Source organism: Sorex fumeus, unplaced genomic scaffold (genome assembly GCF_029834395.1).
Source record: "Sorex fumeus unplaced genomic scaffold, SorFum_2.1 ptg000082l, whole genome shotgun sequence".
NCBI classification, from domain to species: Eukaryota; Metazoa; Chordata; class Mammalia; order Eulipotyphla; family Soricidae; genus Sorex; species Sorex fumeus.
This window is the reverse complement of record NW_026606139.1, coordinates 500921-525778: the sequence shown is the minus strand read 5'-3', so window position 1 is coordinate 525778 and position 24858 is coordinate 500921. Positions and strand designations below refer to the sequence as shown.

At 66.7% G+C, this 24858-nt stretch overlaps 1 protein-coding gene across 1 annotated transcript in view; it reads right to left on the bottom strand.

The window, feature by feature from the left end:
• SZT2 (SZT2 subunit of KICSTOR complex) overlaps window positions 1-24858 on the bottom strand; it is a 69828-nt gene that overhangs the window by 2262 nt on the left and 42708 nt on the right. The window contains 61 exon segments of the mRNA XM_056130877.1: window positions 32-437; window positions 544-666; window positions 775-928; window positions 1215-1428; window positions 3295-3369; window positions 3453-3533; window positions 3719-3809; window positions 6228-6247; window positions 6249-6425; window positions 6522-6647; window positions 6734-6813; window positions 6901-7168; window positions 7336-7512; window positions 7609-7709; window positions 7818-7948; window positions 8057-8189; window positions 8280-8377; window positions 8495-8661; window positions 9225-9364; window positions 9505-9672; window positions 9770-9934; window positions 10030-10114; window positions 10344-10508; window positions 10592-10710; window positions 11243-11357; window positions 11436-11541; window positions 11618-11720; window positions 11798-11950; window positions 13257-13386; window positions 13981-14080; window positions 14885-15086; window positions 15238-15309; window positions 15414-15501; window positions 15609-15770; window positions 16072-16257; window positions 16674-16737; window positions 17030-17137; window positions 17277-17418; window positions 17701-17994; window positions 18079-18157; window positions 18266-18358; window positions 18441-18582; window positions 19480-19711; window positions 19816-19931; window positions 20143-20327; window positions 20401-20558; window positions 20670-20793; window positions 21038-21112; window positions 21114-21133; window positions 21215-21385; window positions 21569-21682; window positions 21790-21904; window positions 22012-22180; window positions 22250-22344; window positions 22523-22601; window positions 22805-23020; window positions 23112-23224; window positions 23226-23330; window positions 23434-23549; window positions 23629-23783; window positions 23867-24009. Of these exon segments, the coding sequence (XP_055986852.1) occupies window positions 32-437; window positions 544-666; window positions 775-928; window positions 1215-1428; window positions 3295-3369; window positions 3453-3533; window positions 3719-3809; window positions 6228-6247; window positions 6249-6425; window positions 6522-6647; window positions 6734-6813; window positions 6901-7168; window positions 7336-7512; window positions 7609-7709; window positions 7818-7948; window positions 8057-8189; window positions 8280-8377; window positions 8495-8661; window positions 9225-9364; window positions 9505-9672; window positions 9770-9934; window positions 10030-10114; window positions 10344-10508; window positions 10592-10710; window positions 11243-11357; window positions 11436-11541; window positions 11618-11720; window positions 11798-11950; window positions 13257-13386; window positions 13981-14080; window positions 14885-15086; window positions 15238-15309; window positions 15414-15501; window positions 15609-15770; window positions 16072-16257; window positions 16674-16737; window positions 17030-17137; window positions 17277-17418; window positions 17701-17994; window positions 18079-18157; window positions 18266-18358; window positions 18441-18582; window positions 19480-19711; window positions 19816-19931; window positions 20143-20327; window positions 20401-20558; window positions 20670-20793; window positions 21038-21112; window positions 21114-21133; window positions 21215-21385; window positions 21569-21682; window positions 21790-21904; window positions 22012-22180; window positions 22250-22344; window positions 22523-22601; window positions 22805-23020; window positions 23112-23224; window positions 23226-23330; window positions 23434-23549; window positions 23629-23783; window positions 23867-24009 (8304 nt within the window).

The following is a 24858-nucleotide window of genomic DNA, read 5'->3' as shown; positions in this document are numbered from 1 at the left end:
GGGACTCCCTGCACCCACCCCAGCCTCTCACCAGCTGGGGGTCAATGTCCCCGATGGATTTGGCATGAACCGCTTCTAGGAGCTCCTCCAGCTCGGCCAGGGCCAGGCGCCCCCCGAGCCGCAGCCGATCAGGCCCCGGTGGCTCGAGCAGGAAGAGGCGCTTCCAGAGGGTGTCCCGTCGGCAGTGCCCCCCAGCCAGCCGCACCAGCTGGGCCAGCCTCGCCCGTGCGACGCCCACCTCTGCAGCCAGAGGGGGGAACATGGGAGCCGGTCCGGGGCCCAGACCAACGCCCGGGGCCTCCCCAGGGCTCCCGGCAGAGGTCCCAGTCGCCTCTGGTTCCGGAGGTAGCCTGGGGGGCTTCCGGAAGCGGCGGATGTCTGCTGTGAGTCTGGGGAAGAGCTCACGCTGGCTGGTGAGCACCACGAAGAACTGCAGCCTGCAGGGAGGGAGACGGGTGCGGTGGTGGCCACAGCGGGACCCTCCCCAGGCTGGGGCGGAGAGAGGTGGAGGACAGACGCGGCCAGGGCGGGGGACCCGCTGACCGTAGGACATGCCGCTCGGCCTCTCCTTGCTCCTCGAAGGGCGCAGCCGAGTGACAGACGAGCAGAGAGACGTCGAAGTCGTCCTGGTGGCGAAGTCCCTCCGAGTCCAGGTAGGAACCAGAGCTGGGCAGGGGGAGGTCAACCCTGAGGTGCCAGAGCAGCCGGCCCTGGCCCCTTCTACCCACCAAGGGTGGTCTCCTGCAGGTGTGCCCGCGCCCGTGCCCACTGTACCTGTGCCACGCTGACACCAGGGCATACTCATTCTGCTCTGGGCCCCCGGGCCGGGCCATGCGCAGCGGCTTCATGTGGTAGGAGCTGGCATGGTCGGCCACGTAGTTGTACAGCTGGTGGGCAGCGATGAGGGGCGTGGGGAGCTCCAGGGTCCCTGCGGGCAAGTGATGAGAGCCTGGAGCAGACTGTGATCTGGAGGGGCCAGGGGGGTGGCCTCCTCAGGGCTCTCGAGGACAGGCTCAGGGGAGTCGCTGTAGGACAAGGGGTGGGGACGGAGGGGCCCAGGACAAACACAGGGCGCGGGCCGAGACCCACAGTTCCGACACAGACAGCCTGAAGACCGGAAGACGGTGTCTGAGTGCGACGTGGCGGCTGGCCGCGCCCACGGTCGGGTGCCCGCTGGGCTCTGGCCTGTTCTCTGGCTCGCCCTTGGCACCCACCTTGGTAAATGTGATTGCGGCCAAAGTGGGGCCCGTCGGGGTGGTGGGCCAGGAAGTGGTGCAGGAAGGTGGTGAGGTGGTACCCGTGGCGCAGGGCTGGGTGGGTGCCCAGCACGTGCTGGTGCACGAGGCGCAGGTGGAAGTCGTAGCTGAACGAGTGCACGTGCATCAGGTCCCGCACCTTGTCGCACTCCTCCGTGAACAGCATGGACAGCTGCGGGGCGGGCGCACAGGACGGTGAGGGGCGGCACTGCCCGGCACCTCACCTCTGCCTCTTTTTTTTTTTGCTTTTTGGGTCACACCCGGCGACGCACAGGGGTTACTCCTGGCTCATGCGCTCAGGAGGAATTACTCCTGGCGGTGCTCGGGGGGACCCTCTGGGATGCTGGGAATCGAACCAGGAAATGGGGCAGCGAGAGAGGGGTCCACAGCACGTCAGAGGACGGCGTGTGGCGTCACCGTGAGTCATGTGCCTGGCCCCTTCCTGGCTCCCCAGCCCCCTCTTCCCAGCGCACTACCTGTTCTGCTCGAGAACACGACACTGTCCTCCCTCCGCACCCTGGTACTGTTTGCCTGGAGCGCTCTCCCTGATCCCCAAAGCCAGCAAATGCCGACTCACTCATAAAGCTCCGCCTGGGAATCCTGCCAAGGCTAGGCCGGGGCGGGCCTCCTCTACTTGGGCCGTGACTGAGTGGACAAAGCCGGGATGGAGGGAGAAAGGAGGCCAGGGCATGGAGCCGGCACTCCTCTCGGTGGACACGGCATTGCCTGGAGCGAGGGGGAACAGCTGGTGTGGGGTGCGGGGATGTGGCACTGGACAGAGTTCCCAGGGAGGAAAGAATGGCGGACGAAGCAGCACCAGCCCAGGGGGCAGAGGAGCTGTGTGTCCCAGACAAATGACCACTTCTCTGTTTCAGAGTCATAAAGGTCTGGGGCCGGAGTGACAGTACAGCAGGAAGGGTGTCTGCCCTGCATATGGCCAACCTGGGTTCCATTCCCAGCATCCCATATGGTCCCCCGAGCACCTCCAGGGTGAGTCCCGAGAGCAGAACCAGAAGAAACCCCTGCTTATCATTGGGTGTGGCCCCCAAACAAACCAAAACACCGAACCAGAATCATCAGGGTCTTCATAAGGCCAGAGGCAGCATGCTAGCCCGAAAGGACCAAGGATGAGCCCCCGGAAACCCGGATTTCCACCTTGGAGTGCTACCGACTATGTGCCCAGGGGCCACTTCATCTCCAGGAACCGATTTCTCGTTTGGACTGCAGAAGGAGCTCTCCTTTGTACTTAGTGGAGGTACTTGAAGCCTAACACGCAATTGCAACAATGAAGCAATTTAGAAATCTAAGTAGAAGCAGAGATTAGATAAGAGGGAAAGAGGGTCAGGCTGGAAGCCAGAGGGACTCCAGCAGCTGGAACGGCCGGGGTGGGGGCGGGGGGCTGCTTCACCACCTGCCGTCCACGCTCCCCGTGGAGGCTCTGGCACTGGCCGGCCCCTGCACACACTCCCCCTTCCTACCAGCTCCACTACCCTGTAACTTGGTTTTCACACCAAGTCAAAGGCGATCACCCAGGGGTGGACGCTACGTGGCTCTGAGAAGGGTCTGTCTCTGCTGGGAGGGGACGCTGGGTCCTGTCCGAGTTTGGTCTCCCAGAACCTACATGTGACAGGCGCGGCTACCCGACAGAGAACCTCTTGGGGCTCCACCCGTCCCTCCCACTCACTCTGAGTGCTCCTGAGACCCTCGGCCCAAGTGCCGGTATCTGGACGGGCACCGTCTCACTAGGACCAGCTCTCGGTTGGGTCAGGTGGCCAGCGCAAAGTCATGCTAGACTGTTCTCTGCCTAACCGACTAGGGGGTGACCACTGGGTGTGGCCACTGTGAGGGACAGCCTGGTGCCCTCCAAGCTCTGAGCCTGCAGGAGGCCGGCTGGTACTGCAGTGGCCTCTGAGCTTGCTGGTCCCCTGTAAGGGATCATCACTGGGCCCTATTCAGGCATCACTCCTATGGGCCGAGCACACCAGGGGTGTGAGGACAATGCCCGAGACCTCCAGGGTCCCCCATCTCTACCACCTACCTGAGAGTTGACAGCTTGTCCCATGGGGATCCGGGAACACTCCAAGGCAAACTGTTTGACACAGAAGTAACAGCCCTGGGGAGAGGGCAAAGATGCGGTCAGGCGGGCAGGCGAGAGGCAGGGTGCCCCCCCCCCCCCACAGTGCCCCTCCCGCTCACCTGGAAGGTCAGCTCTATGAGGATGATGCCCCCGGGCAGTGCCCGCTGCAGGTGGTAGGTGGTGACCGGAGAGCCAGTGCTCTGAAGAAAGGAGAGACGGGCTCAACGGGGAGGCTGGGGGGTGCCAGCCAGGAGGAAGGCCCCCCAGGTTCCTGGCTGCAGGGGGTGGGATGCAGGTCACGCTCTCGGGCCTGGGGGAGGAATCCAGGACCCGGGCAGCAGCGACATCACCAATTTCACTGTGGAGAAGGTCTGTGGCACACTACCTTGGGGCTCCCGTCAGTCTTGGTTTTGGGGCAGGAGAAGGAGCCGCGACCCTCTGTTCCGAGGATGGCCATGGCCCGCAGCCGGCTGGTGCTACAGAGACAGAGAAGGAAGAGGATGCGGTGGGCACCCTTGATAGGTCCGTGCACGGCACCTGCTCTGCTCAGCAGCAGAGCACACAGACCTCGAGGAGAGAGCCTGCACCGGGCACCGCGGGCACCAAGTGGCGAGGCAGCGAGTGGAATCCAGGCTGATCACGTACAGCAGCCGCTGCCTTCAGGGTCGTGCAAGCCGGGTGGGCGCAGTGGGAAGCTGGGGTGGGGGTGGGGGTGGGGTGGGGAATGAAGGCGGGAGAGGCTGCTCTGCGTCTGGGACACACCGGAAACAGGAACGTCTAAGACCTCTATGAGGAAAGCCCAAAAAGAAGGCCGATGCCTGCCTAGACGCTTCCCTCAAGCGGAAAGGGGCTCTCTTCTGAGGGGGGGGAACAGCAGTTTCAACATTCCAGAGGCCTGCTGGGGTTCAAGGAGGGACCACGAAGGACAAAAAAGAAGGGCAGTGGGCTCACACAGAGCAATGGAACTCTGCAGAGGGGTCTGAGTGGGTGTGCGCGCGCGCGTGTGTGGTGTCCCACCATTTAATCGTGTAAGAAGTATCGCACCACTTAACTCTGTGTGTGTGTGTGTGTGTGTGTGTGTGTGTGTCTCTGAGGGGAAGAAACGTCCCATTTAATCCTCCAGGAAATTGTGACAAGACTTCACTGGTGATGGTTACAGACTGGTGAGAAGGCCTAACTTGAGATTCTGTCCTAGAAATGTATTTCGTTTTTAACCCAGTTGTTCTGCATTTTGAAAAAAGGAACTCACAGGCTGAGAGATAATGCAGGGCTTAAGGCACTGGCCTTGCATGTGGCTGACTCTAGTCTAACACCCAGCACCACAAGGTCCCTGAGAATTGCTGGGGACAGTCCTGGAGGTCCCTGGCACATCCTCAGGCCCTGGCATTGAACCACTGGTCTGGCTAGCTAGGGAACGTCTGGAGGGGACTTTCTGGTCTCCTGAACACTGTCTGGGAGATGCCACTGCAAAAAAAAAAAAAAAAAAGAAAGAAATTTCTGGAGCTGGAGACACCACACAGGAATTAAGGGGCTGGCCTTGAATGCAGCTGACCTTTCACATTTTTTTAGCTTCTGGAGTCACACATGGTGATGCTCAGGGGACTATATGGGATGGCGGGGGTTGAACCCAGGTTGGCCACATGCAAAGCAAACACCGTGCTATCACTCTGGCCCAAATGCAGCCAATTCTGTCTTGATATCTGGCACCACATATGGTCCACAGTGTACTGCCAGGAGTAGTTCTTGAGTACAAAGCCAGGAGTAAGTCTTGAGCATAGCAGGGTGTGGCCAAAAATACAAAACACATGGAAAAAGCAAAAAGCAGCTTTCGCTAACTGCTCTGACAAGGCTCTGCTCACTAGTTTAAAAACAGAAAGAAGGGACTAGAGAGACAGCACAGTGGGGAGGGCGTTTGCCTTGCACTCGGCCGACCCGGGTTCGATTCCCAGCATCTTATATGGTCCACTGAGTACCACCAGGAGGAACACCTGTGCATCGCCAGGTGTGACCCAAAAGAGGGGAAAAAAAAAACACAGAAAGAAAAAAACGCCAAGCTGAACTCACAGATGTGGAGACTCAGTGCAACCTGTCTTGTGAACAGACACTTCCCCAGACAGCCCTGGGAAGGGACTGGGGTCCAAGATGCTGAGAGCAGGGCGATTTGAGAGCAAAGGGGGCTTGAGGGGTGACACGGAATGGGAAAGGTGGCTTTCCAACTCTGGAGCTGTTTCTGGGTTCTGAGGATATTGGAAGGGCAGAATAGGCCAGGGACACTGAGGCCAGGGGACCCAAGCAGAAGCCCCTAGGCAGACAGACAACTGGCTTCGTGAGGAGAAGTCGCTCCTGGGCTGGTAACGATGTAAAAGTTCAGGAGAGGTGAAGATTCACCAGGATAATCATTCTGATGCGGAACCTGCAGCTGTCCCCAGTCCACATCCAGGGTGTGTGTGTGTGTGTGTGTGTGTGTGTGTGTGTGTGTGTGTGTGTGTGATGGAAGCACTGGCTGAGTTCAGTGAGTCGGTACCTGGTTGTGTGTCCTGATGGCAGGGTGTGTGTGTGTGTGTGTGTGTGTGTGTGTGTGTGTGTGAGAGAGAGAGAGAGACAGAGAGAGAGAGAGAGAGAGAGAGAGAGTCGGAAGCACTGGCTGAGTTCAGTGAGTCGGTACCTGGTTGTGTATCCTGATGGCAGGGTGTGTGTGTGTGTGTGTGTGTGTGTGTGTGAGAGAGAGAGAGAGAGAGAGAGAGAGAGAGAGAGAGAGAGTCGGAAGCACTGGCTGAGTTAGGTGAGTCGGTGCACGGTTGCATGTCCTGACGCGGTGGAGAGTTCCAGGCCACATGTGGAGTGATGGCACGCGCCCGCGTGTGTGCTGAGGTCTCCCGAGGGGAGGGCCGTACCTGCGGGCGGGTGAGGGGGGGTCGCAGCGGCACCAGCACGAAGCCCACGCTCTGCAGGTACTGCACGTACTGCTGCAGGAAAGCCAGGCTCAGGTCCTTCAGCCACGGCTCCTCACGCGGGCCGGGTGGGGTGGCATCGGAGGGCTCAGAGCCGCCGGGGGCTTCTCGGTTGCCAGAGCCTGACTCGGGGCGCCGCCGCTGTGGAGAGGGGGATGAGAAGGCTCTAGGCACTGGAGGCTGTCAGCCTCGGGGGGGTGGGGGGCAGAGGGCGGAACCGGGGAGCGACAGCCTTACCTGGCCCTCGGGGGGCGCCGAGGGCTCGGGTGGGCCGTGCAGCCAGGCGGCCGGGTGGAAGAGCAGGGCCGTGGCACAGTAATGCACCAGGCGTGAGGACTGCTTCAGGGTCTCCAGCTCGCTGGCCTGGCAGGGGAGGGGCAGTGAGAGCCAGCACTGGATGGGGGGCCAGGCCAGGCTGCGGGCCAAGGGGGTGGGGGGCAGGCACTCACGCTGATGGGCATGCTGGCCGGGGCTGAGCGCTGCTGCCAGGTCACGAACAGGTTCTCCATCTTCATCTGCCGTTCCAGCTCTGGGGACGGAGGGGACAGTGACAGCCCCACGCCACAGACACCGCAGGGGCGCCCCGGCCCCCCTGCCCCCCGCCCAGTGTCCTCACCTCTGCGCTCAGCCATCTTAATCTCCAGGAACTGCTGTCCATGGTAGGTGACGGGGTCGGGGGGCCGGGGCGCGGGGCCCAGTGAGGAGCTGGGGCGAGCAGCGGTGATGTCCCTCAGGGTCTCGTCGAAGGGGAACGTGTCCAGGGCGAGGGAGCCCCCACCCCGAGAGGACCCCCCCAGCCGGCCCTGCTCACGGCTCAGCGGGGGGCTGGCGCTCCGGATGAGGGTCTCGGCTTCCATGCTGGGCAGGAGGAAGGGGTTCGGGTCCTGAGGGAGACGGAGCCTCTCAGTGAGCGCATGGGCCCTACCCCCGGAGTCCCCCCACCCCCGACTCCCTGGGCACGGGCTCTGCTCCCTGCCGGTCCCCACCCTCGCGTCCGAGCCGGTACCGCCGAGCCCCCGGACCCCCGCACGAGAGGGCAGGGCAGCGGCACCTTCTCATCCCGCACGGGGAAGTCCAGCTGCCCGTAGTGGTGGAAGAGGCCGAGCTTCTGGCTGAGCAGGCAGAAGATGAGGTGGGCGCGAGCGTTCTGCCACTGCACCAGGCGGCCCAGCGCGCGGCCCAGCGCCGCACCCAGGTCGGGAGCCCAGTTGTAAGTCAGCAGCTGCAGCTGGGAGTCAGGCTCGGGGTCAGCGGGGTCCAGCGGCTCCCCCCCCCACCCCTGCCGCCCACCACCAGCTCCTGGCGGTCCCGGTCCCCTGTCTACCTTCTTGTCCACCACCTCCAGCAGCAAGAACCTCTGTCGGGGAGCATTTCGCCCCGAGTTGCCGTCGCTGCCAGGCTCGAAGCGCTGCATGGTTTTGGCAGCTGCAGGGCAGTGGGGAGGAGCGCAGCAGAGTGAGGGGCCGGGAGGGAGGCCCTGAGGGGACAGAGGCCCCTCCCCTGCGCCCCGCACCCCCCAACCCAGGCCCTCACCCTGCTGGGTCGGTCGCCTCCACTGCAGGAAGTTCCTCCCCAGGAGCAGCAGGTGCCGCTGGGCAGCCGGGTGGGGAGTGGGGCCCAGCTGTCCCAGGGAACAGGGGCTGAAGACCGCGGGCTCTGGACCCCTAGGGGAGGGAGGGCACACTGCAGACCACGCCTGGCAGCTCCTGGTCTCCACCCGTCACGCCCGGCCCTGCCTCTCCGCCGTGGCCTCCCTGCGGCGTGGAACTCACAGGTGCTGCTCGAAGACACGGACACTGGTGTCCCCGGCCATGGAGGTGACCAGGGCGGTGAACTCGGCCAGGATGGACGGCAGGAGGAAGCGCGACACCATGTGGGTGGAGCTCTTGGACACGGAGGCACAGCCTGGAAGCGGGGCAGAGGCACCCGGTGGGGCGGGCTGCGGGCCGCCCGCGGGCACAGGGGCAGGGCCGGGAGAGCGGGGCGGGCGCTCACCGATCTGGACCATGAACTCCATCCAGCGCTGAGCGACGTGAGCGAACACGGGCTGCAGGGTCCCCGCCTCGCCCTCCTCGAGCTGCGTAGTTCGGCGTCTGAGAGACAGAAGGAGCAAGACCATCTGTAACGCCCAGGACACTTGGCCGCAGCCGCCCAGGACCCCCTGGTGAGGCCACGCCACACCCTCCCGACGAGACACAATTCAGGCTCACTTTGGCCTCTGGGCCCCGGCATCCGGGCCGGGGGCCCGCTCGGTTCCACCGGGCGTCCGAACATTTTCCGTTTTGTGGCGCCTCCGGCCCCGGGTGTCTTCGGGCCGATCCAGGACAATGTCATCCGTTGTTTTGGGGGAGCCCAAGTCCCCACACTCTGTTTTGCTCTGGAGGGCAAGGCGGCGAGTGAGGAGGGGATACGGGAAGAAGGCGGGGGGGGGGGGGAGTCAGGCATGGAGGGGCACTGTGCAGTGAGAATTAAGCCAGAGGAGGCAGAAGAGCCAGGCCAGGCCCGGCTTCCCCCGAGGCTGACCGGGGAGCCCTGGAGGGGCCTGTTTCCTCACTGGTCCAAGCCCAGTCTCTGATGAGAAGAAATGAATGAGCGGCACTGACCCGGCAGAAAGGGCCTCTCCCCGGCCAGAACTGCTGTGGCCCGTGGACTCTGGGCCAGGGACGGGGCATTTTCACGAGAAAGGAGGTTGGCGGGCGGGGTGCTGGGGAGCAGTCTCAAAGGGCCAGAGCGCAAGCTTCACGTGTGGGGGCCCAAGAACCCCCTGCCTGTTGCTGGGAGTGGTCCCCGCGCATTCGACCAGGAGGAGACCCTGAGCCCCGAGCACTGCCAGGCGTGGCCTCCCAGCCGCCCCGCTGCAGAGAAGAAACCTGGGCAGGGTTTGAGGGGGCCACGAGGAGGCAGAGGCCAAGCTGACCGCCGCCGCCCCTGCTCCGTTACCAGCATGTCCCAGAAGCTCCGGCGACCAGCTTTGCTGGGGGGAGTCACAGGCTCGCCGGGGCCAGGGCCGGGTCCGGGGGGGAAGGTGCTCGCCCGGCAGGCGGGGCTCTTGGCTTCCAGGGACCCGCTCCGGAGACTTCCTGTGGACGGTGGTGGACACTGCAGTGCCCCGTCCCGAATACCCATCCCTGTGCCACACGAGCCAGGCCCACGTGGAAAGGGCAGGGCTGCCCGCGGGGGCCGTCCTCCCCCGGTGTCCACGGCGTGGCCCGGCCCTTACCCGGGGGGGTGTCCTCTGAGCAGAGCGGGGCGGGGAGCAGCTGCAGCTCCAGGACGGCGTCGGCCAGCGCCTGGCGGGCCGCCCCCCGCAGCTTCTCCTCCAGCTGCACGATGCTGATGTTGCCCTTCTCCCACACGTCCAGGCGGAGCCGCGGGGCCCCGCTCTGGGCTAGAGGAAGCGGGGGTGGGGGTGGGGGTGGGGGTGTCACCTGAAGATGCCCCTCACCCCCAGGGCGCTGGCGGGGCAGCCCCACCCTCCGACCCACCTGGAGGACTGTCTGCCCCGAGTGGGCAGCGAGTGACCTGGGTCAGCTGCTCAAAGTCCTCCTCCTGCAGAGGGTCCAGGGACCCCAGAGGAGGGGGTGTCCACGGAGCCAGGGAGATGGGGGCTCCTCTCTCGTCCACAAAGGCGAGCGTGATGCAGGCGACCCCTGGGCGGACATCCGCGGGAAGGCTCAGCCCGGGCTGCCACCTCCTGCCCCCTGGCCCTCTTCTTCTCAGGCCCGCCACCCCCGAGACACCGTACCTTTGCCCCCAGTGCCCTGTCCCCCGGGCTTGTTATATAAGTAGATGTCCAGGTCGGGAAGGCCACCCGGCGGTGGGAGAGGATGCTGGGGAGAGAAGGACCACAGGGCACTTACACATGCACACCAGGGGCGGCGTGGTGTTCTGGTATGTGTGTGTGTGGGGGGGCAGGTAGCCCAGAACACCGGAAGACACAGGGACCGAGTACAGGTGCGGGCAGGGGACAGGTCCAGAGGCAGACCCAGATTTGGGGCGGCAGGTGAAAGCGTTCACAGTCCAGGGGAGCCGGCTGTGTGTGGGGGGGTGGACTCGCACCTGGAAGTGGTTCCGGCTGTTGCTGTCGGTGTACTTGGGGGAGTGCAGGAAGATGAGCAGGTTCTGCCTCAGGTACCAGGCCAGGGCCGGGAGCCAGGGCCGGCAGGAGGTGGGCAGGGCCAGGTGCAGCACCTCGGAGGGGAGGCTTCCGGGGGGCTGGATGAACTGGGGGTCGGGGAGGGGAGTCAGGGCCAGAGCGGCTTTTCCCCACGGGCCGGAGGAGGGCTGGGCCCGGGGAGCGAGCTGACCTCCACGTCGGCGGGCGTCAGCTTGCAGTTCCGGACCAGCATGACGGTGATGACGTCCAGCGTGGCCTCGTCCAGGCGTCGGCGCAGAACCCGCACCAGCTCATCCGTGATCTCCGGACCTTGCCGCGGCCAAGGGAGGGAAGGAGGATGAGGCCGCCCCCACCCCCCCGCCCCTGTCACCCTCAGACGCACACGGCGCCCCGTGTCCTAGAGTTAGCCAGCACGCCATTCACTGTGAGGGGGGACCGGTGGGCCTTGCCCTGGGCCCTCAGTGTCTCCATCCACAAAATGGGAATAGCAGCAGTAGCAGCTCCATGGGCCCAGAACTCACGGAGTGAGCTGTGAATGTTGGCGGGACACCTCAGGTCAACACCTCTAACAGAACCCCTCCCCCTCGCCCCTAACCAGCCCCTGCCACCGGGCTACGGACCCCATATACCCAGGGGTCACTCCTCGTGGCCCCTCCGTGTCCCAGGCAGCCTCAGCTCCGAAGCCCCAAGCGTCCCAGGAGCCTGCCCTTCCCCACTCCGCTGCGCTGGACGGAAGCAGGAGCACAGCACAGGCTGATGTCAGAGGAAGGCTCCATGGGGAACATGCTGGAGGATTCCAGAACCTCCTCTGGGCCCCCGTCCCCATCCGTGCGCTCCCTACCTGCCTGACCCACACCGTGCACCAGCAGTTGGATGTGTCTGTCCACCTGGCCCACGGGACGCGCAGTGTCCGCGTTGCGGCCGGCGGCCATGTCCAGCGGGGAGCGAGGGGGGCCCTGCGGGGAGGGCAGGTCAGGGCCGGCTGTGGGGCAGGGGGGCGGCCAGGGGCGGGAGGGGCGGGTGGGGAGACGTGCCGAGGCCTCCTCCGCGTAGATGGGCTCCTGGCTTCGGGACAGGGCGAGCGACGGGGGCAGGGCGTCGCCGTCCCAGGGCCGCTCACTGTAGGACGTCTCCAGGAGCCTGGGGAGAGCGTCGGGGTCTGAGCATGGGTGCCCCCCCATCCCCCACCCCCGACTCCCCATCCCGGGCCCCCTACCGGAGATAGTACACCGCCTTGGTGGCTCGCTCCTGGTACACAAACATGTTCTTCCGGTTCACCACGGAGAAGGCGTTGAGCACCGAGCGCAGGGCCTGGATGGCTGTGGGCCACAGCGGGGGTCAGAGGGCGCCTCCTGCACACACCCCCTCCCCACGCCTGCTCGTGCCGGTCACGTACCCCGAGAGACACCCATGCTGGGCCCCATTTTGAGGCGCGAGTGCACGCGAATCACGGTCCCCCACACCACGTCACAGGAGAAATGGCCAGGGACGAACTGCATGGTGGCGGCCAGGTACCCGCGGGGCGCACAGCTCTCGTCGGCAGCATAATCTGTGGGCGGGGAGACCCCGGTCATCGGGAAACGGGGGCCGGCCAGGGGCCAGCCCAGGTGTCCCCCCTGGGAGCCGGCCTGCACGGTCTGCCTGCCCGTGGCGCCTCTGCCCTCCCCCCCTGCAGGAGGACGGGGCCAGGCAGAGGCACGGCCTGGCCAGGCAGGTCAGAGCACAGGGAGCAGAGGGAGGCGGAGGGGGAGACGCTGAGAGGAGGAGGGCAGGAGGGCAGAGGAGGAGGAGGAGGAGCTCGGGACGCTACGGCCGGACTATCCCGGCTCATGCCGTGCAACTCCTAGCTGCGTCCTCACAGGCGCGGGCAGCAAGCACCCGCTCTAAGCAAGGCGAGCCGTGGGGGTGCTCTGGAGCACTGCGGGCCCGGGGCACTCGCAGGACAGCACCAGCGGCGGCGGCTGAGGGCTGCAGGAAACCATATGGCGGGGCTGCACCGCGGGTGGGCCGCGCCCACCCCAGGCAGCTGGGCCTCATTCTGCATGCCCATCCCCATAGACGTGCATGCCTATCCCCACGCCTGCTGGGCTGCACCGCGGGCAGCCTCTGCGTCCCGGGAAGCCCCTAATTGTGGGCACGGCGTTTTGATGTGGAGACAACCCGGAATGCGCCGAGACACGCGCCCCCGCCCCGCCCCCGTGGCCAACAGACTTGCTGAGAAGGTTGAAAGCAAGCAGCTGTTTGTTTTCCATTTTTTTTTTTTACCTTGAAACCAGGAGGGAGGGAGGAAGAGCTGAGGAAGAACGATGACTGCGCTCTCCTCCACGAGCCCGGCGAGAGGCCGCCGGGAGGAGGGAGAGAAGGAACTGGGGGGAACAGTTTCCCCAACGCCCAGCGGGGCTGGGGCTGCTTGCGGGGGGGGGGGGGGGGGGAGAAGGGAGAGCCCACTGGAAGGCCCATCCCCCCACCAAGCCTCAGGCCCATCCACCCTAGTACCCCGCAGAGAGATGGTCGCCCTGGGAACCAAGGCAGGCTGGGCAGAGGCTCTTCATCCCTTGGCCTCTCCCGCCTACGGGCTCTTCCTCTCGCTCCCGTGTGCCCACGTGGTCTTCACTGCCCGGAAAAGTCCTCACGCCACCCCCTGAGCCCCGTGGGGTCCCTGCCTCTCCCGCCACTCCCCCGTCGGGGCCGCGGTCCTGGCACCGGTCATCCGTGAGCTGGCCAGTGCTGCCCTCCTTGCTCGCCCTGGGCCCCACGGCCCCATGACCAGGCCGGGACGGCGGCCGTCTCTGGCGCCTCACGCGAGGACTGGCTGAAGGGCGGCGGCAGGGGGTGGGGGGGGAGGGGGCGCTCACCATCGCTGGGCAGGGGTGCCCGCTGGCGCGAGTGGAAGAGGCTCTCGCTCCGCCACAGGTCCTCCTCGCTCTCGGCCACCAGCAGTGAGTTGCACACGTGGCTGTCGTGAAGGTCCTGGAGCAGCAGCCGCTGCGGGGGGAGGCGGCCGGCGTCAGGGCACCCTGGAGGGGTCCCCCGGGAACTGGCGGGGGCGGGGGGGGCGGGGGAGAGGCGAGCAGAGGCCAGGGAGCCGGCCAGGGATGTCTGCAGGGGCAGCTCGGCCATCACCGGGCCGTCGGCAGCCTCTGGACCCAGTCAGGAACAACTGCCCCGACCCCGCGCCAGAACCTAGCACCACCCCTGGGTGTCAGCCTAGCGGAAGCTGCTTCCGAGACGCCGTCCCGAGGATCAGGCTCCCATCGTCATCCTCTGCATCTCCTCGGCAGAACCCTCCACAAATGCAATGGAGCTCGGTAGAATTTGGGGGCTCCCTGGCTCCCCGACCGACCCCTGTCCCAGAGTCACTGCCTCTCTCCTCTCCCCTCAGGCCGGAACTGCGCAGTGAGAGGAGACGGCGGCTCCCAGTCTCCAGGAGGGGAGGAGGGAGACCCGCATGCATTATGGGGTGGGGGCGGGGAGGCAGGTTCAGACCCTGGGGAAACAGCGGCCACAGCCCCCGGGACCGGGACCGCCTGCACCTGGGATGGCCCCTGCCCGGCGGCCCTGCCCTCGGCTGCCCCTTACCTGGTTGACTTCCCTGCAGATCTCCCCCACGCGCCTCACCAGGAGCTGCTGCAGGTGGCGGCACTCGGAGCCGGGTCCGCTGCCCTCCCGGTGCAGGCTCCTGGGAAGAGCAACCGTGCACAAAATCGCAGGGAGGAACAGGGGGGCAGGGGCTGTCGGGCCAGGGGAGAGAGGCCGAGGGGACCCACAAAAGCCAAGGAGGACTGAGCCAAGGATAGTAGAAGAGGAAAGGGAGGGGAACCGGAGCTCCCCGCTCTGGGCCCTGGCTCCGGCTTCCCGTCGGCCCCCTCTCCCTCTCAGAGCCGCCCCTCCCCTCTCTCGGCCCGCGCCCACCCCACTCTGCGGCCACAGCGGCGGCGAACCAGGTGCCCAGGCACTGCCGCCGTGCTTGGCTTTCTTCTCCCACGCCAGGGCAGCGGCGGGGGCCCCGAGAGCCAGTCCGGTGGGGAAGGCAATGCCTTGCATGTGGCCAGCCTGGCTTCTATCCCTGGCGTCCCTCCTGGTCCCTCAAGTCCTGCCAGGCGTGATCCCGGAGCGCGGATCTAAGAGTAAGTCCCGAGCACTGTCGGGCGTGGCCCCCGGACAAACAGAAGGACAATACTTGGTGGGGCTGTTACAGATCGGACGCGCAAAGCCACTCAGTACAGTGACTGCCACACAGGAAGCACGTGTTAAATGCCACCCACGATCTCTTTTTTTCGGAAGCCCTGAGCCGGCCAGGCCTGGTGCCTCGGGTAGGAGCCCAAACCCTCTTTGGGAAGCCGAGGGACAAGCCTTTTGCTACACATGGCAGGAAGTGGCCGGGCGCCCCCAGCCACACCCGGTCAGTGCCAAACCAGGGCCTGCCCTAACCCTCCTGAGGGGGCTGCCCAGGACAGGGAGAGCGGCTTCCGGCTCCTCCTACCGTGCATGTGCGTAGACTTCCACGCGGTCCTGCAGCACCCGCGCGATGAGCCAGAAGTCAGGCAGGCAGGGGCCGGGGAGGCCGGCGAGCACAGGCTGCGGGGGCACCAGTCCGGGAGGGGTCCGCAGCGAGAAGGGGGCCTTCCCGCCCAGGGTCTCGCTGGGACCCTCGCTGTCCGAGCCGCTGCTGCCACCGTCATATCCTGCGTCAAATGCGCCCGAGCTGAAGCCCGCTCTGAGCCGGGCCTGGTGCATCGGATGAGGCCCGGTGGGCACGGGGTCCGAGGCGCCCTCCCCAAACCTTTCTGCACTTCCCACCAGCTGAGAGTCCTTCGTCCCCGTGCCCCCACTTACCCAGGTGGTCTGAGTCCACACTGCCCTGACTGGACATAAGGCTCAGTCCCCGGCGAGGCCCCGGATGGCCCCCTGGGAAGAGAAGGAAGACGCTTGAGCGTTCTCAGTCCTGCCCGGGACGGCCCTCTGCCGAGACCTGGGCTGACCCCAGACTCCGCGGCCCAGTCGTCTCTCACCTCCCTGTGGCAGACTGGGTGGACTGCTGAGAGGGGGCCCCTCAGAATCCTCTGGAGAGCCGGGGGCTGGGGGACTGGATGCCAGGGCCTGTGGGGAAGAAAGCCAGGCTGAGGAACCGAGGACAGACAAGAACCCCCCTCCCCAGCCCCCGCCAGGACACCCTCCATCCCCACAACAGCCCAGGGGAGACCGACCTCCCCTTCAAGGCCTTCGGCCTCCTGGCTGTGCCACGCCCAGGCTGCTGAGGGGGGCACCCCTGGAGCCCTGTCTGGTGGCTGTCCTGCCGCCACAAAGTAGAAGCCACTGTCGGGGTCCTCGAGAAGAACGTGGCCGGGGAGGTGGAGTCGGCGGAACTCCTAGGGGGCGGGAGCCGAAGTCGGAGTTAGTGCCCACTTCTGCCCGGACTCTTGCGTTCCCTGCATGCCCAAGGCCGAGGCACCAAGAGGCACAGTGGCCAGATGGGGGTGCAACAGGCTCGCTGGCAAGGCTGGGGGCTGGGTCTCCCTGCTCCGGGGGGGGGGGGGGGGACTGCCTGGGATGGGCGAGGAGACGAACGGGAGGGTAACTCCAAGCCCCACGCTGGAGGGGCCTCCCCCTGTGCCCGCCGCCCAGGGACAGTCGCGTCACAGTGTCGGGAGTGTTCCGAGGGCAGCAGACCTCCTTGAACTGCGCGAGGGAGCGCTCTGGCCCAAACACGAAGCTCAGAGGCAAGGTCTGGCGAAGGCAGGTGGAGCGCCCGGGAGAGCCGTGGATGTGGGCGGCCGCGCGATGCAGGGCGGGGCTCTGCGGGAGGCCCCCTCTTCGGAGCGCCCCCACCATCTCGTCCTCCAGCAGCCAGCGGATCTGCAGAGAGAGAGAGCGAGCCGGGAAGTGGCGGCCAGTTCACAGAGCCCCGACTGAGTGGCATCAGTTCGCTTCTATTTATCTATTTATTTATATATTTATTGAGCCGGGGCGGGAGGGACGGGCTCAGAGCAAGCAGTGTAAGGGGACCGACTCCTGGTTCTGCACTCAGGGATCACTTCTGGCAGGAGCCGGGGGACCAGAGACAGCGCCGGGGATCGAACCCAGCTCAGCTGCTTGCAAAGCAAGCGCCCTCCCCGCTGTCCTGTCTCCGGCCTGACTAAAAACTAGCAGAAGAGATGCCGTCACACAGGCTCGGGAGGCCCGACGTGGTCCTGAGTCAGGAAAGCCTCGTCTCCCTGAGCACTGGCACCGCAGAGGGCCGTCACGCATGTCAGGGGAAGGTGGGCCCTCACCTCACTCATGGTGGTCTCAACAGCCAGTCTGTGGGGGGCGGCCAAGCTGGACAGTCCCGGGTGCCTGGTTGGAAGGAACGTTCAGATATTCGTTTACTGGGACTGGAGCGATAGCACAGCGGGCAAGGCATTTGCCTTGCATGCAACGAACCCAGGTTCGATCCCCAGCATCCCATATGGTCCCCCGAGCACCACCGGGAGTAATTTCTGAGTGCAGAGCCAGGAGGAACCCCTGAGCATCACTGGGTGTGACCCAAAAAGAAAAAAAAAATTAAAACAAAAACAGATATTTGTTTCCTGAAGCCAGTGCTGAGGGGGGCGCGGAACTCTGAGGGGGGGGGGTCACAAGGAAGTACCTGTCATCATCTGGGGCTGGCAGGGGGGGCCCCAGACCATCATCGGACCTCAGGGACGATGGCTGCCCCGGAGAGCGTGGGAAGGAAGTGCTGCTCTCGGAGGCCGACCTGAACAGCGGGAGCACAGGGTGGAGGTCAGCTGCTACCCAACACCCCCCTCCCGCCCCCCTGCCCCTCGCACTCCTCTCTCGGAACGCACTTAAGCCCCAGTTCCCCTAAAGTCCTTCGCGGCCATAAGGCCCCATACCGGTGGTGCTGAGGGTCTGCAGTCGGGGGCAGCTCCACTTCCAGGGGCAAGGTCAGCACGAAGACATCCAGGGTGACACTCAGGTCCCTCAGGAGCACGCGGCCTCCGATGGGGGGGCCCTCCAGACTGGCCAGCACCTGGCCTGGGAAGGGGGGAAAGCGTGGGGTCGCAGAGATTCTCGAAGGCTCAGTGCTGCAGAGGGAGACCCGAGACTGCTCTCCCGCCTCCCCAGGCCGGCGGGCGGGCCGCCCCCTGCCCCTGCACGCACCCACCAGGTGGGCAGGCTGCACACGGGGACCGAGAACCGAGCTGCACTGCCCCCCCCCAACCCACATACACACACGTGCGCGTGCGCGCACACACACACACACACACACACACACACACACACACACACACAGGCCGCCTCATGCCCTGCACACACCCAGGCAGGTGGGCAGGGTGCACACGGGGACAGAGCTGTGCTGCCCACGCAGTCGCACGGAGCAGGTGAGGTGCAGGAAGAGAGGTGGCAAGTCATGCACGAGGCTCTCGGGGCCCGTGGGCGAGTCGCCCCCCAGGATGCTGAAGGAGTCCTCATCCGGGTTCACGGTGTCTGCGTCCGAGAGCGAGGCAGAGTCCAGTCCCACGGGCCCCAGCTCGGCCTCCCGGCTCTCCCGGTACTCCACTTCCAGCTCGGGGTCACTCTCCGTGACCGCACAGCCCGCTGACGTGTCTCCTAGAGAGGCAGCCCGCATGGTCACGGTAGTGGGGGCGGTGTGGTTGGGGGGCTCTCCCCACCCCTACCCGCCTGCCCACACACCTTCTTCGCCCAGGAGCTCAGCCTCGGAGAACTCCAGGTCACTGACTTTTCTGTCTACCGCGTCCCGGGGACCCTCGTCCTGGGCAGGAGGAGAAACAGCTGGGCCAAGGCAAGGTGCAGGGGGCGGGCCACCGCCAGGTGTAGGGGGCGGGGGAGGGGCGGGGCTGGAAGGAAGCAGAGGCCTCACCTCCCGCCTGCTGCTTGGGGGGCAGTAGAAGAAGTAGTGCGGGTTGGAGGGCACCGTGCGGAAGTGCAGACCACTGATCTCCAGGAACTTCTCCTGGTGGGGTAGGAGGAGGCCGCGGTGTCAGCCGGCCCTCAGCATCCCACCCCCAACAGCCCGGAACAGCCACGCAGCCCACCTGGATGAGGCAGTGCAGGGCCTCGTGGGCCTCCCCCCTGAGCTGGCACACGTCCGCCAGGGAGATCTCCAGGCCTGGGTCCAGGGGGCCGGCGACGCGCGCACTCTGGAACTCGGGCTCACTCAGGTCCTCCGTCTCGATACTGCAGGTCGGGGAGAAGGTGCGGAATGAGCACGTGCCGGGGGCGGGGGGGTGTCCCCGAGGAGCTCGTTTCCCAGCGGGAAGCAGCACCCCAGTCTGCCGGGGTCTTGGGGAAGGGGGCTGCGCATGGGATCCCCAAAGTGTGGGGAGCCTGCACTGGTCAGAGCTCAGAGGGTGTGTGTGTGGGGGAGGGGGGAGGGGACCAGACCCTCTAAGTCACATCCCAGCCCTGAGTCCCCTGGCGGCTGGACGCTTCTGAAGGACAGGAAGGCGTGAGGGTGACTTAGCCTTCAGTCTGGGATCTGTGGGTGGGGGGTTCCCAGACCCTGGTCCCTGAGAATCGAGAGCCCAGGTGGAGGTGGGAACAAAAGGCCGACGCCAGAGATGGGCCGGGGTCCCTCCCTCCCTCCCTCCCAGGAGAGCAAGGACGCGGCCCTGCGCCCAGCCCAGGTTCTGCCGTAAGCACCCGCCAGGCTGTGACTGTGTGTCCTGCAGGGTGGGCTTCTCCGTTCACAGACGCCTCCCTGAACCCCAATTCGGAGAAGAGATGGGGAGAGTGCGGGAGGGGGAAGAGGCAGCCGGCAGGGCACGGCAGCGTCCTGGGGCTACCGAGCGTGGCCACCCCCCACCTTTGGGAGGTTCTTGTCGACAGACTGTGGGTGCCACCATCCCCGTCACTCAAGAACACGCCTCAGGGCTAGAGCGACAGCACCACGGGTAGGGTGTTCGCCTTGCATGCGGCCGAGACCTGGGTTCGAGCCCCAGCATCCCATATGGTCCCCCGAGCACCGCCAGGAGTAATTCCTGAGTGCAGAGCCAGGAGTGACCCCTGAGCATCGCCACTTGTGACCCAAAAAGCCAAAAAAAAAAGAAAAAAAGAGAGAACACCATGCCTCACCTGGACTCCGAGGCCAGGATGGTTCGCTCCCGAGGCTCGGGGCCCTCCTCAAGGCTGCTGCTAAAAAGCCCCGGGCTCGGGGGCGCCTGGGGGAGGGCCCGGGCGTGGCCGCACAGGGCCAGCAGGAAAGGGGTTATGTCCACCTCCTGGAGGAGCTCCTCACAGGCGTCCACCGCCAGCTGCAGGTCCTGGGTCGCCACGCTCTGTGCTTGCTGTAAGCTCCGGAACAGCCCTGCAGGGGTGGGGGCCCCGGGGCTCAAGCTCCGGAGCGGCCCCTGGGGTCCCCACCGCCCAGCCCGGGTCTCTTGGCGCCTCTGGCGGGTGCGGCCTGCCTACCGCGGACGTAGCAGCGCTGTGCGTGCTCCTGCAGCAGGGCACAGTGGTTGGCCGCCTCCTTGCACCTGGGCTCCATCCAGGCCGAGGGCGGGGAGGGCTGCTCCAGGAACTGAGTCCTAGGGACGGAGGAGAGAGCTCGGCCGCCTCCCTGCGGAGCCCTGGGGCTCCCCCCGCACCTGCCACATGCCCCTGGCACCTGCACGGGACCCTCCCCACCGGGCTGCAGCAGGCCAGAAAGCCCCCAGCTAAGCATTGGAGTTCCTGCACACGCCCCGCCCCCCCCCCACCCCTCCACCCCCGCCTGGAGCTCCCCAGCCTTAGACCCACCGGAAGATGAGGTCCCGGGGCACCTGAGGGGGCTGCAGGCCGACCATCTGCTCCCTCAGCGCCTCCAGGGCGCAGCTGTAGATGTAGACGGGACACCGTGTGCGGGGCCCGTCTGCGCCCTCGCTCTGCGGAGCCGGCCGGCCGGCGCCTGCCTGGGGGTCCTGGCACAGAGGGGAGCTCGGCCCCTCTGGGCCCGGGGCGCCGTCCGCAGGAAGAGAGCTCATGCGGCCCCCCTCCAGGCCTCCAACGACCCCCCACTCCTGTGTTCTCTGTGAGGTCGGCAGCCGCGCCGCCAGCCGGGGTGACGCTGACAAGGGGCACCTGGGCCCTGGGGGCCCCACTCCAATCCCCAAACTTGGGCTTCGGGTCCTCCTGAGAGGGTCCCTCCAGGCCACGCGCTGCCAGATGCTGGACGTCTGGAGAGGGAGGCAGAGGCCGGCATCAGGGCCCGGGGCGGGTGCTGAGGGCGCCCGTGAGGCTGGCGGGGGGTGGGGGAGGTGGGCGGGGGGCAGGGGGTGCGCGGGTACCTGAGAAGGTGGCTGGCAGGAAAGTCAGAAACACGTGCTGGGGGCTGACCAGCCTCGCGTAGCAGCGCCACTGAGGGGGCTGGGCAGAGAGGAGAGGCCTGAGCGCGTCGGGAGGGCCGCCGCTCTGGAAGAGAGAAACCAAGTCAGCTCTCCAGAGGGGACCCCCCACTCCCGGCCCTCCTCCCCGCTGAGGCCAATCCCTGCAGTGTCCAACAGTGGGCACGGTGGGGGGGGGGGGTGGAAGAGGGGTGGACTCCCCGTCACGGACAGAGGCAATCAGGGCCAGGGCAGTGGGTAAAACACTCGGGGGTGATGACCCCACACCGGGAGGCAGGAAGGGGACGGAGTGGAGAGGGGACGGGGCTGACCCAGGCCGGAAGTGCCGAGTCTCCAGTGGCCGGGCTGCTGCTGACCGCTTGGCCCATCAGGATGCCATGGCCCCCCCGCGGGCGGGTCCTCTGGGCCTACGAGGAGGGAGAGGTGATGGAGGGGGGCAGGGCAGAGAGGCGGGGAGGGGGGAGGCGGGGCGGGAGCGTGGGGCTCACCGGGGCCGGGGCGGCTCCGCCGCTGCACCTCGCTCAGGAAGGTGGCCTGGTCCGCAGGGGCCAGCGGGATCTCCCGGTCACTCAGCTCCTGCCCCAGGCAGCTGTGCAGCAGGCACAGCACCATGTCGTTGGCGGGACAGGGCCCCTCCGCGAGGGGGACGCCCTCCGGCTCTGCCCGACACACACTCGGCTCAGCACCAAGGGCCTCCTGCTGGCCCCACCCCCGGGACCGCCCCGACCCCATGCCAGCCAGCCCGCCCTGCGGCCCCTCTGCCCCGTCCCCGCCCCAGTGCTCCTCGGGGGGCCTCACGCCCAGGCTGGCCGGTCCCCAGGGCGGGCCCGGAGCTCACCCACCTCTGGAAAGCAGCAGGAAGGACATCTGGAGCTGCTGGCACTGGGGCAACAGCCCCAGGAGGTCAAAGTGGAAAGGGATCTCATGGACACAGGCGTCACCCCGGCGCTCTGACCCTGGGGGATGGGGGGGCACGCCTGTGATGGAGCCTGGGCGTCCGTGCTCGCAGCTGTCCCCTCCCCACCCACTGCCCCGCTCTGCCGGGGGCTCCGTGCCCACTGACCGTCCGCGACCCTCAGCTCGGGGGGGAGGGGACTCCACTCCTTGCTCTGGCACAGCTGGACCAGGTACTCGAAGCTCAGCAGGGAGCCTATGCAGGCCGCGTCCCGAGGGTGCAGCTGGAGGGGGAGGAGCAGAGGTCACGGGCCATGCCCCCCCACCCCCCAGCCCCCGCCAGACAGCCCCAGGCGGGGGTCCACCGAGGGGAAGGGTGGGGGCCACTCACGGCTTGCGGGATCTCAGAGTACGTCAGGTCCCGGAGGTGCCGCCAGCTCTCGGGGCCGGGCCCCACGTGCCCGTACTGCGGCTCCACCCACACCTCGGTCACCAGGTTGAGCTCCGAGTCCCCCTCCAGGGCCTCCACCTCCACGTCGTTGTCGTCATCTGTGGAGAAGCTGGAGGAAGACGGGGCTGAGTGTGGCCATAGGGGCTGAGCCGCAGCGCGCGGGCGGGCTGGGCCTCACCTGTCCTTGGTGGAGGTGGAGTGCGGCGGGAAGAGGATGTACTGGACCACACACGTGTGCCTCTCGTCCGCGGCAGCCTGGCCCGGGGGCTCGTTCTGTGGGGGAGGCCAGCCAGGTGGAGCGGGCCAGGACCCGCTGGCCCTCAGAGCGTCGGCTCCGTGGGACCCCTGTAAAGTGGAGTTTCCCGCAGTCCCCTCCCCCCCCGCCCCCGCCCAGCTCAGGGGTGAGCATCCCAGGGACGATGACAAGGCCCGGCGGGGGGCTGCCACCCACCTGGATGGGGAGCTCCAGGACCATGTTGATGATCCCTTCCCCACTGCAGGCGAAGTGGAACCCCTCAGACAGCCGGACCCTGAGCCAGAGAGCGGGGCAAGGGCGGGGATGAGACCGGGAGACTCTCGGAGGAGTGCCCTGCCCCCCGTGTGTCCACCCCCACCCCAAACGCGGCCTCCACCACCACGGTCCCTTCACTCTTATCAGGCGAGTGGGGGCCGGGGACAGGCAGGGCGCGGGACGGGGCAGAGGGACGGTGGCCGGCGTGGTTCCGGCACGTACTCAGTGAGGACAGACAGCAGCTGGGCGATGGCGCTGAGGGGCAGCGCGGGGGCCAGCCCCGAGGGGACGCTCCAGAGCCAGCGCTGGTGGTACAGGTAGCGGGACAGGGACGCGAGGCTGGAGGAGGCGGAGCGGCCCGACACCAGGGGCAGCGGGCCCGGGGGCTCCAGGGTCAGCAGGAAGGGGGCCCGGTAGTCCAGGGGCAGCTTCTCGTACCTGGGGGAAGGAGGCAGCTCCCAGGTGACCTGCCCTGGCCCCGGCCCCGGCCCCGGCCCCAGCCGGGCCCCTGGCCACGCCCCACACCCACCTGATGAGCAGCTTGTCCAGCGGTTTGTGCAGGACCACCAGGCAGGGCCGGTCAGACAGGGCCTGCTGGGGCCCCAGCACGGTGGGGGACTTGGAGGGAGAGCTGCCCCCCCGCCGCGCCCCCCAGCCCCTTCCGCTTCACCTTGGGGGTGGGCTCCTTGCTCTGCACCCGGTGCGGGAAGCGGAGCCGCAGGATCTCTTCCCGCAGTTCCGACACGATCTGGGGGGAGTGGGGGGGTCACTGCTCCATCCGGGGACCCACAGAGCTCGGGGCCGGCGTCCCTCCCCCCGTCTCCCGCCACCGCCTCCCCGCCGGGGCCTACCTTGTGCCGGGCCTGGGCCGGCGTGCCGATGGGGAAGCCCAGGCGCAGGACCATGCAGGGTGCCTTGGAGATGATGCGGACCATGTAGAAGGAGAAGGGGGGCTGGTCGGGGGGCGCTGGGGAGGAACGGGAGCCGCCGGTGAGCCGCCGCGGCTGGGGGTGGGCTGGGGGCGGGGGCGGGGGGTCCCGCCGCACACCTGGAGAGCAGCTTCACGTAGGAGTAGCCCTCGACCAGCACGAAGCTGCTCCAGTCCCGCAGCAGGGAGGTGAGGGACGAGTGCGAGATGCGGCACTGCACGGTGCTGTAGCGCCCGTTGCTGCCCGGCGTGTGCAGGTGCTTGGGGATGGGCCTGGGGAGGGGCGCGGGCTGCCGTCACACCGCCCGCCCCTCCCCCCACCCCCGCCCCCCCACCCCCGCTCGGAGGCGACGCACGTGTCGTGCTCCAGGATGAGCACCAGGCGGTGCATGTGTAGCCAGCGCTGCCAGGAGTTGGCGTCCATGGACAGCACCGGCTTCCAGTAGGCGGCAAACTGGGCGTGGGACGAGTCTGAGGCACTCTGCTGCAGGGACAGCACCTGGGCAGGACAGACGCGCCGGGGGGGGCGGTAGGCCACAGGGTCGCCTCCAACCAGCAGCAGGGCGGTCGTGGAGTTTTTTGGTTTTTTTTCTTTTTTTTTTTATGCTTTTCTGAGTTTGGGGCCACACCCATCAGTGCTAAGGGCTTGCTCCTGGCTCTGTGCTCGGGGATCAGGCGGGGGGACCCTATTTGGTGCCGGAGCCCAAACCCAGGTTGGCCGCTGGGGAGGCCCGTGCCTTACGCCTCGTCCTGTCTCCCAGGCCCCAGAGATGGCGGAGTCTTGGGGAGGGGGGGGGTGGTAAAGGAAGCTGCGGCCCAGCCTAGAACAGAGGCAAATGCTGCTTCCACTTGGAGAGTTTCGGTTAGGAGGCAGGGGCCTGGGGTTCCGGGGGACCCCTCAAAAGCCGAGCACAGGGGCCGCAGAAAGTGCTGCAGGCTGGGGCTGGGGTTCCGCCCCTGAGAACCGCCAGGAATGACACCACCCCTGCGGCACGAGCCTCCCACCCTTCAAGCTAGGCTGGAGGCTGTGGGTCGAGTGTGAAGGAATCGTGGAGAAAGTGCTCTCTTCAGGAAGGGCCCGTTCACGGTGGCTGGCAGGGGCCGGGGATGGGATCAGGAACTGGGCCGGCGCATGCCAGGTGGAGAGGGGTGAGCGGGCTTGTGCCCGCTGAGACACCACCCAGAGGCCTGCGGGTCGGACTGAGCACAGCCTCGTCTGCTGAGGAGGGCAACAGAGCCTCCACGGAGCTCCGAGGAGGGAGAACTGCCCCCCCGCCCCCAGGGCTGATGCATGGGGCATGACTTGAGAGCGAAGTGGGAAGGGAAGGGGGCTGAACCCAAGGCCAGG